Source organism: Chanodichthys erythropterus, chromosome 2 (assembly GCF_024489055.1).
Source record: "Chanodichthys erythropterus isolate Z2021 chromosome 2, ASM2448905v1, whole genome shotgun sequence".
NCBI lineage: Eukaryota > Metazoa > Chordata > Actinopteri > Cypriniformes > Xenocyprididae > Chanodichthys > Chanodichthys erythropterus.
This window is the reverse complement of record NC_090222.1, coordinates 4,450,844-4,463,184: the sequence shown is the minus strand read 5'-3', so window position 1 is coordinate 4,463,184 and position 12,341 is coordinate 4,450,844. Positions and strand designations below refer to the sequence as shown.

Genomic DNA, 12,341 nt, shown 5'->3' with positions numbered 1-12,341 from the left:
TATTGCTGTTGAGACTCCATATTGGCTGGTACTTTCTTGATTTCTTTTGCACTTCCCGTTATGAAGATACATTAGCTGTATTCCTTTGTGTACATGAATACAAAGTGTCCTTGATCTAATAGAACAGGCTTTCATGGGAGGGAATCAGTGTGTCCTCGATTGACTCATAGTCATGGTCTGAGTCTGAGAGTCTCCTTGCTTTTTTTTTTTTTTTTGGTGGAAGGAAAAAAAGAATAGATTAAAATCTACATAATATTTTAGCTTCCTGTTTTTGGGTCATTGCTGTTCCAAATATCATGGAATGGGTGTTAAAAATCATTGAAGCATTAAATATCTAAATATAAAGACAAACAAACCTGCTTTTTGTGCCTTCATGGGACTTTTCACGTACATATTAGGCAGACTGACACTCTCGGCTATTGATATGCTTTTCCTAGGCAAGGTTGGAGGGGGCTCATCTGGTGTCTGGTGGAGTTGCACAAGAAAAAAAGTGTCAAGTTTATAAGCTGCTGAGCCAGCTTAAATAAGAAAAGAGGAACACAATGCTGTTTTTCTGTTCAGTATGAATAAGGGCATAGTTACCATACCAGACTTTATAAGGGATGATTTATGCTTGTACCATTTTTAGGAGAAGAATGAATAGTTTACCCAAAAATGAAAACTCAGATCATCATTTACTCGCCTTCATGTTGTTACAAACATGCATTTATTGATGCCATTATGAATGACATGCTATAGTTCTTAGGGCTGCTTGATAAACAATCAGTGCAATAATCATTTTACATCAATTATCTTGTTTTCATAATCATTGGAAGCCAAAATCGGAAAATCAATTATGATTAATCGCACAGCCCTAATAGTTCATACAATGAAAATGAGGAAACAGACCTGCTCCATTGACATGAGCACCATAAAAGTGGTCCATACAATTCCTTCCCAAGCCTTATCCTAACTTTGCACTAAATATTTACATTAAAAAAATGATTGTGCGGGGTGGAACTCCAAGCAACACGCTTGAATGAATCTGCGTTTTGAACGAAAAGGTTAAGTGAATTAATCGATGACTTGTTCATAAAGTCAGTCACTTGCTACATTCCCGAATGAATGAATATTTCCTTTCCTTGTACTTAGAACCAGCTGCAATTAAAAAAAATAATAATAAAAAATCTGTGGCTGTCCTTTTTTCCCCATCATATTTCCTAATTAAAGTTGTATTTAAAACATTAATTTCTTACATTAATCAATGCAATTGTAGTTGCTGTGTAAATGCATTTTTGCCCTCTGAGCTGCAATAAACAGTCTGTGTAAATGCATTTAAATGCCACTTCAAATGCAGCTTTTTGCAGTGAAAAGGGGATTTTGTTGATACTGACATCCGTTGACTCATTTAATACTAAAAATTGTGCACTTTTATAAAAGGTAAAAATGCCCCTGGGAATCAATTTTATTGACATTCACCCCCTGATAAAAAAAAAAAAAAAAAAAAAAAAGTTTATTTCTGTCACTGACGGCAAGATGTAATTAATCGCTTTGTTATTACATGATTCTTTGTGTAGAAATGTCGGTAACACTTTACAATACGGTTCATTTGTTAAACATTAGTTAATGGATTAACTAACATGAGCAACTAACAATGAGCAATACATTTGTTACGGTATTTACTAATCTTCGTTAGTGTTAGTTAATGAGAATAAAGTTGTTCATTCTTTGTTCATGTTAGTTCACAGTGCATTAACTAATGTTAACAAGCTTTTAGTAATGTATTAGTAAATGTTGAAATTAACATTAACAAAGATTAATAAATGCTGTATAAGTGCAGTTCATTATTAGTTCATGTTAACTAATGTAGTTAACTAATGTTAACTAATAAACCGTATTGTAAAGTGTTACCGAAATGTCTTTCTAAATCTATAATGCAGTGGAGATGGTGCACATTATTAGTAATGAATTGCTAAAGTTTCTAAAAAATATATGTATATAATCAGGTTTAATTATTGAAACTGAAAAGAGTTTTGACACCACTCGACCACTGACAATATGTATGGTGCTTTGTCATTTTTGGAGGTTGACAGCATCCATCCCCAAACACTTTCATTGTATAGCAAAAAGCATGTCAAAAATTCTGCAGAACATCTTTTGTTTCACAGAAAAAGTAAGTTGTATGGATATAGAACAAGATGACCACATTTTTGGGTGAACTATTCCTTTAAAAAGAATTGATTACTGTACTTGTAACAAAGTATGTGAGCAATTGATTTTTCCATCACTCATTAACATTAACGACAGAAAGGGGAATTTGGAAAATGCTGTAATGAATAATCCTGTATTAGCTAATCTGAGAATGTAAATCAGAACAAAACAGACATACAAACTGTTTGATTTCTACATTTCATTTTTAGGTGAATAAAAGTTTGCTTACATCATCTGGTGGAGGTGGAGCAGGGGCCCGTTTACCCTTTGTCTGATGAAGCGAGAGGCTGTTGAGTTGTTCGGTCACTTTGCTCTTTACTTTTGTTGATGCATGCTTAGACTTAGGGGTCTTTTTAGGTGCTTCTGAATTAGATGGCTTTCGCTTTGGTGGACGAGGAGGTGGTTCCTCAATTTTGCCTATGAGTTTGTGATATTCATAGTAGAATTTCTCTGTCACTTCAGTGACTGTCTCTACATGAAGTTCTGGGGGCTCATCACTGGGCCACGGCAGATGATCAGTGGTGAAACAGAGAGACATTTGTAACCAGCGTACTGGCAACTCAAAACACCAATCTGGTTTATTGGATAGGCTCGCCAATACTATGGTCTCTGTGAAGGTCTCCTCAAGCTTAAGTGCTGTTAACCCCATCAGGGGATCTTTTTCTAGTTCTTTATCCCGAGTCACCACTTTGACATCCAGAGGCAAAGGGCTGCTCATTAAATCTGATAATTTATACTTCTTGTTGTCTGAAAGCTTTTCCACAAAGTTACCTGGCATAAATAGTGGCAGAGAGATTTCCTCACTGTCGTCTTCCTCATCTTCATCATCCTCATCGTCCACTTCCATAGTCCGTTTGCAAATTAGACTTTCTACTTTCTGAGCAGCCCCAGATTTATTCCAGAGTCCATCCGTTAGCTCCGTCCTCAACACTTCCAGCTGCTCACCGACACTGAGTGCAGGCATTCCCTCTTCCTCTACCGCCTCGTAGTGCCGTGTCACGCTTACTTTCAAACCTGGAGACTGAGTGGATGCCAAGTATAGCTCGTACACTGATCCGAATTCCCGGGCCCTTCTTCTCATTCGTCCACCATACCTCTCTGAGATGAAGTAGTACTGTTTTTCCTTCCTTCCCTTTGGAGTTGAGGCTAATATCATTGTTGTGTGGCCACACCCATGCAACACGAGGTGCCTTCCACTTTGCAGTTCTTTGAACCAGCTACAATTAAAAAACTGATTGCCTTCTGGGGCATCAAGGATCTCTGCCAGAGTGGGGAAGGACTCCTTTGGCTGACTTGCAATTTCAGTCAGAGATAACGGAGTTATGAACACTAAATCCTCGAACTGTTCTGTCACATCCTGGACATCCACTTCCAGACTGGAGGGGAACTTCACTACGTTCTTCCTCACTAAATGTAAAAATCATTAACAAACATTTATTCCAGGACCATTTCTATGTATCAGGCCTGTATGACAGGGATGCCCAATTCTTTTCCTGTTCCAATGTCTCACAGAGTTTAGCCCCAACTCACATGCCTGTATGTTTCTAGTAATCCTCAAGACCTTGCTTAGCTGGTTAAGACATTTTTAATTAGGATTGGAGCTAAACTTTGCAGCACAGTGGCCCTCCAGGAGGAGGATTGGACACTCCTGCTCTGACAGGTGTAATCCAACTCAACACACCAGCCTGTAGTTTTCAGGCAAAGCCAAAGATCTTGAGTAGCTGGTTTAAATGTGTGTTAGATTAGGAAGGTATTGGAAGATGAACCTCCAGGAGCAGGATTGAGTGACAGCCCTTTTCCACCAACATGGTGGTTCTTAATGGTGCTCGCCTGAGGGATTTGCAAAACCCTCTTGTAACCGGACAATGCTTCCACAAACTTGCCAATCATTGATGTACAGTAATTGATCACATTACTACATTCATTATTTGTGCTCATTAGAATTTATGAGTGCTTCAATTTTGAGTACATGTATTAGCCTCAAAAATTGTTTAATGAAATCACAAGGTTCTTTCGATGCAATGTTGAAAGTAATAATACAATTCCTTGCAACTAATTTTTAGTTCAGACTGCTTCAGTGATTATAATCATGATTATAGTCCCTTTCCAGGAAAGTCAGTTTACTCATACCCCTTTTCCACCAGAATGGTTCGTGTTCTGGAGCCAGAGCTGTTCTCGGCCAGGCAAACTGAAGCATGTTTCCACAGACTTGAGGAATGAATGCTGACATAACGCTGTTATGTATAGTCTAAAAAAAAAAACATTGCACATCCTGGTGTTTGTGCAGACAGTTCTGCATTCTATTTTGCTCTTCATAGTACCTGGAGTGATTCTAGCGACCCGACAGCTCACATAAACTGCCTGTACTCTCATCTGTTATTAGACTGTTCAACGAGACATTTTTCCGCCACCCACTCTCTGGGTCTATTTGAGACCAGAAGGTTTTTAGGGCTTGAGATGAACCAATCTTTCTTCCCCGGAACCACCTTTTCTGCAGTAGAAATGCATGCAACAGTTTGAGAACTGACACATGCCAGAAACCCACACCGGAACCATGTCTGTGGAATAGGGGTATTGGTGACTATATTTGCAACACCTCTGGGCAAGGTTTTTTTTTTTTTTCCTATCTACTTGAATGGGGGAATAGAAGAATCTCAAAAATTGCTTGCCAAATCCACAATTAAAGAACATATTTCAAATCCGCAAAAAAATAAAAAAATAAAATCTTATAAATGTTTTTTCTCAAATAGCAAGATTCTCCAGCCAATGCAGCCAATCCAGTTCAAAGTGCCGTTCTATGGGAACCAGAGCTTCTTTACAGATTGACGATTGGCTCTTTTTTATATATACAGTGGGTACAGAAAGTATTCAGACCCCCCTTTTTTTTTTCCTAATTAATGTACACACAGCACCCCATATTGACAGAAAAACACAGAATTGTTGACATTTTTGCAGATTTATTAAAAAAGAAAAACTGAAATATCACATGGTCCTTAGTATTCAGACCCTTTGCTGTGAAACTCATATATTTAACTCAGGTGCTGTCCATTTCTTTTGATCATCCTTGAGATGGTTCTACACCATTTGAGTCCAGCTGTGTTTGATTATACTGATTGGACTTGATTAGGAAAGCCACACACCTGTCTATATAAGACCTTACAGCTCACAGTGCATGTCAGAGCAAATGAGAATCATGAGGTCAAAGGAACTGCCTGAAGAGCTCAGAGACAGAATTGTGGCAAGGCACAGATCTGGCCAAGGTTACAAAAAAACTTCTGCTGCACTTAAAGTTTCTAAGAACACAGTGGCCTCCATAATCCTTAAATGGAAAACGTTTGGGACGACCAGAACCCTTCCTAGAGCTGGCCGTCTGGCCAAACTGAGCTATCAGGGAGAAGAGCCTTGGTGAGAGAGGTAAAGAAGAACCCAAAGATCACTGTGGCTGAGCTCCAGAGATGCAGTCGGGAGATGGGAGAAAGTTGTAGAAAGTCAACCATCACTGCAGCCCTCCACCAGTCGGGGCTTTATGGCAGAGTGGCCCGACGGAAGTCTCTCCTCAGTGCAAGACACATGAAAGCCTGCATGGAGTTTGCCAAGATGGTGAGAAATAAGATTCTCTGGTCTGATGAGACCAAGATAGAACATTTTGGCCTTAATTCTAAGCGGTATGTGTGGAGAAAACCAGGCACTTGTCATCACCTGTCCAATACAGTCCCAACAGTGAAGCATGGTGGTGGCAGCATCATGCTGTGGGGGTGTTTTTCAACTGCAGGGACAGGACGACTGGTTGCAATCAAGGGAAAGATGAATGCGGCCAAGTACAGGGATATGGGTGTGCTGTGTGTACATTAATGAGGAAACAAATGAACTTAAATGATTTTAGCAAATGGCTGCAGTATAACAAAGAGTGAAAAATTTAAGGGGTCTGAATACTTTCCGTACCCACTGTATATAAGACTGAATTTGTCCTCCATATCGCATTCAGTAATTTCTCCCATTCATTGTAATTTTGAGTGAATTATCTTCGTAGTTGTAGTTTTTGTTTAAATGCAAGGATCTGGTTTGTGTAATCTAGTTATTTTTGCTTCATTCTGCCATATTGAGTTGCTGCTCTTTAGAAAATGTTTAGTGCAGACTCACAGTCTCTGACAATAGCAGTTCCTTGTTTGAGACAACTGGTTTTGTGGTCATTGTTTTTCTGCTCCACAACTACCTTTTCTGTAGTGGCAATAGAGTGCTGCACGGATGACATATTTTTGTATGCCAAAACCCAGAATTGAATTAACATTTTGGCACTTTCTTTTCCATTGCCCAGAAGTCAATGAGTTTTTGGTTAAATGCCTGAAATAAGGTCCCTGGTGAACACAAGCTGTGTTTTTAACAGTTATAGCACCACCTATAGACCGATCTCCATAAAAGTTGTCATGCTTCTTTAAAGTCATATACTGCATGTGCTCACCTATTTTCGTGAAGTGCCAAGTTTTCGTTTAGGAGTTATAGGCTTTTGTGAGCACTTGGCCACGCCCCTTTTCTAAATGACCCTGTTATAGCTACCCAAAGGGTAAAGTTCAATTATTATTTTTTTTGATAATTATTGACCTAGAGAGCCCAGAGAATTGTACTACACTGGTTCGGTTCTGATTGGGTGAAAAACCTAGGACTAGTTCGCAAAAGTAGGTTTTCTACATAATCGCAAATATTTAATGAACAATTTCATTGACAGCAGTGGATCTTGAGGCAGAGTTCTTCAGCATGAGGATATCTATCAAATGATATGACTATTGTGTGGATGTGTGAAACACTACGGAAAACTTGTTAGCTCCACCTAGTAGCTGTTTCTTTAAAAATTCTTACAGACCTTTAGGGCCATGAGTCGAAAGTGCCCAACGAGTTTCGTACCGATGGGCCTCCGTTAACCTTGTCTAATAGGTGCTCAAATTTCATTAGCCTATGGCAGGCATGTATTGTTTTTTTTGTTTTTTTTGTTGTTTTGATATGTCAGTGTCCTCATAGACAATCATAGCACCTTGGACAAAGACACTGCATGCCCATTTTCAAGTCAATCGGACTAACATTTGGCTGATTATAGCAATTTTCCATGTTTTTTTCCTGTTATAGTGCCAGTGGCCAGTCACTGTGTCCTTTTTCATGCGACCACTGAATGAGCACTTACATCGGTGTGCCAAGTTTGGTGCAAATATCTTATTCTGTTCACGAGTTATAGCCATTTTAGTAAAAGTGGCTCCACCCACTTTGAATGTTTTGGCGGCCCTTAGGGACCGTGAATTGGAATTTCGACTTTTTTTTGATAACTATTTACAATCATACTCCAGAGAATCTTGATGCACTGGTTGGGTTCTGGCCAAAAACCTAGGACAGGGGTAGGCAAGTCCGGTCCTAGAGAGCCACTGTCCTGCTGAGTTTAGCTCCAACCTTAATCAAACACACCTGAACAAGCTAATCAAGCTCTTCAGGATTACTGCGGCCCTGCCCCAAATGGCGCACTTCATGTGGACTTTCGGTCTCGTGTACTTAAATTGCGCGTGCTCACCTAGTATACGAGTCTGTAGGCCGTCCCATTCAGCATTTTAACGGTCTGAAGTGTGCTCAGCAGCACCCCTTTTGTACCTTTGAAGCGGTCTTCCGCGAAGCCTGCATAGATGCAGGCTCCGCACACTTTAACTACCCAGGAATCCTTGCGAAATGCCAGTCAGACAACGGATGGGAGGAGATTTCGCTCAAGAGCAATTGATGACATGGCTGAGAAGAAAATATTTAAGTGTAGGTATCATTACGGTTTTTATGACCTAGGTGTACATTTTACCAGTTGTTACCTACAGTTTATACAAACATTATGGTCATCGACCAGTGGTTGATATCTCAAACATAATAATAGCGCATTAAATAATACGATCGCATTATGAGTCATTAAATAAATAGAACCGAATGTCAGGGCTTTATGAGTCATATGTAAACCTAGTATTTATATTTAAACCTGTAAATTCATCTGAAACTTATGCACAGACCAGACCATTATTTCCGGCGTGACCATCGAGTCTGTCCCAAAAATACCTCTCAATGCGCCCTTGTGGACTCGCGCAGGACTCTGCAGGACAGCGGCTCTCTAGGACCGAACTTGCCTACCCCTGACCTAGGACTAGCTTGCAAAAGTAATTTTTTCAAGAAGTCCCAAATACCTGAAAATTTCCATCTTAAGCCAAGGATTCCAATGATATAAGACATTTGAGTCTACAAATGTCTACCTAACGGTTTAGGAGTTATGAGCCATTTCCTACTTTTGACCGCTGTAGCGCCCCCGTCAGGCCAATCGGGGCGAGCCTTGCTGATGTTGTAGAAGGTGTAAGTACCACCAGCTTTACTGTTTGGTCTACCCAATCACTTTTAGGGGAGAATGCTGATCCTTTGAAATTTTAAAAATTACAATAGGGTTTCAGCGTTATGTGCATAAACCCCTAGAATTCCTCTTGGGTTTTTTTTGTCGAGGGAAGCAGGGTGATGCAAATTTACAGGCTAGCCTACAAAAATAACTGCAGCACTCTGTCTTGGATAATTGCACATAAGGCTTTGGCACCAGCACAATGTCAGTGGAAAAGGGGCTTGACAAATATTTACAAAGTAAAGTAGCACTGTTGTACTTACTATGCATAATGGCACTGATTTCATACACAGGGCTGAAAACCAGCATGGCTCCGCTGTTCTTCATGTTTGTGCTGCGGAAGCGACGGCAGCTCAGCCTGGCTGATGACATGATTTCCTGTAGAGTGTAACCACGGTCACTTTCATATTCGTAAAACTCTCCTTTGAGGGATAGAGGAAGGAGTATCTCTGCAGCAGCCATGTTCTGCCCCACCACATGACACCGTGCAAGTCTTTCTCCATCTTCAGCAATCTCCACAGTAAGCAGGGTCAACTGTTTTCCTGCGGGTACCGTGAAGTAGTCTATAGTCAACTCGTTGCTGCTGGTGAAGATGAAGGAGCCACAGGCGTCCACTCCAACAGGACACAGACCCACAATTTCCTCTATCGTGTTGTACGGGAGGTCCTCAGCGACGAGTCTGAACTGACCTAGAGAGATACATAGTGTGGCGAAATCAATAAACTTGCCCAGTTAGCTTTTGGTTTAGAAATGAATTTCCTAGGACAACAGCCACCTTGAGCTTAAGTTAAGAATAGCATCATGTCTTATTCGTGGAGAGACAATTGTATTGAAGTAAAACACTGTTACTTGAATTAAAGACAATCTGTTGGTCCAATGGCAGATGGGCGGGAAATCCTAACTTTTTAGGAGTTGATGTAGAATGTGTGATATAGAAATGACACACGTTGCCTGTAATATTAAACTAATTATTTTCAACAGTGCCTTAAGTGGAAAATACTGCTAGATCTCCATGCACTGTAAAAAAAATAATTTTGGCAGCTGTGATTGCCAGAATAATTTTGTAAAAAATACAGAAAAACTGTAAACACATTTACAGAACAAACTGTACATTTTACAGTATAAAACTAATTTACAAACAAGAAAATTTGAATGTAAACCAATAAATTCAACAATGCACACTACTACTAAAATCTGTTTTGTACCTTTAACATATACTGACAACCATCATAATAACGCAGGTGGTAAAAGAGATAACCACATGAAGAATCAAGGTTCATAAATAGTTTTTCCACGAGCTGAAGTATATACTAATATAAAGAAGGTGCACAGGGTCATTCATGCAAATGCAAAACACCATCATGGTAACCCACAATACTTAAATAATGCAATAAACATTCATTATAAAACAGAAGATGTAACAAAACCCTAATGTACATAACTGATAACAAAAACTATTAAGAAAAATAACTTTTTAAACGAAATACTTTCAAATGTGGAGTCGCACAGGGAATTGTGGGAATATCAGTTTACAGTTTTAGACCGTAAATTATACATTGATTTGTTCTATTTTACTTCTAAAAATTGTAAAAAATTTGTAGCATTTTACTGTGAAAATTACATAAAATGTCTGGTAAGAGCTTTTACAGTTTTTCTTACTGTTAACCTATTTACATTTTTTTTCCCCCTGTATCGTTTTTACAATATTTTACCGTTAAATTCACATTCATTTTTTACAGCGTGAGATCTAGCAGTCCCAGTTTACCTCTTATCAATCAGGCTGTTATTTAGTCAAAAGGCTAATGTAATCATATATTGAATAACACAAGACGTAGTTTCACTAACTCTAGCATATAATTTTTTACATCTGTGTATTGCTGTTGTTTAGTGGCTCACCTGAGTACTCAGTAGGCAATTCATATGAAGATCCAGTGTCAATCTCCTCACAAGATACAGACAGGAGCTGTAAACCAATGATCTTCACCAAATCTCCAGTAGATAAACACACTTCGCTGCCCGAAAGCTCATATACGGACCCTGAAAACAATAACACATCAACATAAGCCTCGTTTGCATAAAATAGTTGATTTACATGTTAGACATTGATTGCATTAAAACAAAGTCGAAGCGTCTCTTTTATTTGTGAAAGTATGGATTAAATCTTCCTCTGTGATTATATGGTATTGATTATATTTTATTTAGAGGCCTTTGTATTTATTTCAGTATTGTACTTCACTCAAAAACATACAAATGTTGGGTTTGCAACCCAAAAATCTAGGGGAAAACAAACTATATTATTAAAATCAAACGAATCAGCGTATAGTTGGGATAGGGAAATAAACAGGCTTATCATCTTTTAAAAGAGAGGTGTTATTGATGTCAAAGGCATCTAATCAATCTCCATTGACATACATCTGTCATTTAAGAAGCCAAATTTGTGGACAGATTGTGTGACATGCCCTCATTCTCAAAACCATTTCAGTTTTGGAAGTTAAGGAAATTTTTATTTTTTTTGTGTCACCATTTCACCATTTGTGCCACCAAATCCGACTCCCGACAGAAAACGGCTGACGACCACCGGTAATGAGCAAACTGCAATGTGTAAATAGCAGTGAACTTTTTATGTGCACCTTTCTGTGTGTTCACCCTTTATAAGAAACAATCTAGGCTGTTGTTTTGTGAAGCAATGCAGACAATACTAAACCAGACTGCTCATTCTGTCACACATCTACATACACTGAAGGCACACAGCTTAAACCACAATGACAATAAATAAAGGTCTCTTAAACCTCATGTCCTGTTTGGGGTCGGAGGGACCTCGCAGCCATTTCAATACTTTACACTGAAGTATGAACACCTGGCAAATGTTATGTTACTTCTGTTAGAGGTTTCAGAGATCCCAGACATAAAACATGCAGTGGATGGAGTTTTCACATGCTATGGGAGCATTCAAGAGAACATTCTTGTTCCTTATTTTACACACACACAAAAAAAAAAAAAAAACAGAGATGATGTTTAAAAGATACAAAACTGGAATAGTTATTAATGCAAAACACATTTACGGATGTGGAGAACAGACTCTGAACAAAGATCAGAACATTTAATAGCTATATTCCTTGTTTATTTTATTTTTTCCTCTTTGAAAAAGGGGAAATACAGAATATGCAGAGAGGATAAAAAGCATGAAACCTACCCTGGAAATAAACCCCAGAGCAGACCTGTAGGATGCGGGGCAGAGTCTGCTGATCCAGACAGTTGATGAAGACTCGCAGGGACTGGAGGTCTCCCATCTCTCACGGTGGACTATCACACACTGAGCTGATCTGCTGCTGGCGCACACTAAACACTTTAGTTAAGAGAGGAAGTCTCAAAAGTGACTCACCCAGAACCCACAAACACCATATTCACCAAACTGCACACAAGCCTTTTTAGTTTTTATTTAATTCTTTATTTAAATAGGTACATTCTGATATAATGTCTTTTATTATACTTGCATGCTTTGTTTCAACATATAATAACAATGAATGTTTATGCGGTTTCACTTGTGTAACCACAAGCTTTGTGATCCTATACAACACTGTCCGGAATTACAAATCCTTTTATGGCGAAGGCGTAGCTCATGAATATTACTTGAGTGATACTGATGCTGATTGGTTAGGCTTCCTAAAGGGGCGTTCCGGTTTTAGTTGTGAATTCGCGTGACGCCCACTGCTTTTAAGCCAATCAGCTACGACTACTGAAGGAACTTCGCGTT

General features: G+C 39.0%; 1 protein-coding gene across 1 annotated transcript; it reads right to left on the bottom strand.

Annotated features, from left to right (window-relative positions):
* Positions 1 to 61: 61 nt before the first annotated feature.
* themis2 (thymocyte selection associated family member 2) lies at positions 62 to 12,149 on the bottom strand. Its single transcript, XM_067399962.1, has 6 exons — positions 11,781 to 12,149; positions 10,484 to 10,624; positions 8,851 to 9,276; positions 2,420 to 3,597; positions 357 to 465; positions 62 to 198 (listed from the first exon to the last, which is right to left on the bottom strand). The coding sequence occupies exons 1-6, from the start codon at positions 11,875 to 11,877 to the stop codon at positions 116 to 118; spliced, it is 2,034 nt and encodes a 677-aa protein (XP_067256063.1). The 5' UTR covers positions 11,878 to 12,149; the 3' UTR covers positions 62 to 115.
* Between the last annotated feature and the right edge of the window lie 192 nt (positions 12,150 to 12,341).

Bases quoted from the DNA above. Each gene is read 5' to 3' on its own strand.
- themis2 (XM_067399962.1), bottom strand. From the start codon at position 11,877: ATGGGAGACCTCCAGTCCCTGCGAGTCTTCATCAACTGTCTGGATCAG. The intron at 466-2,419 runs GTAAGCAAACTT...CAACTCCACCAG, and splicing joins CTCCACCTCCACCAGATGAT to ACACCAGATGAGCCCCCTCC. The intron at 199-356 runs GTTTGTTTGTCT...AAAAAAAAAAAG, and splicing joins CATGAAGGCACAAAAAGCAG to CAAGGAGACTCTCAGACTCA.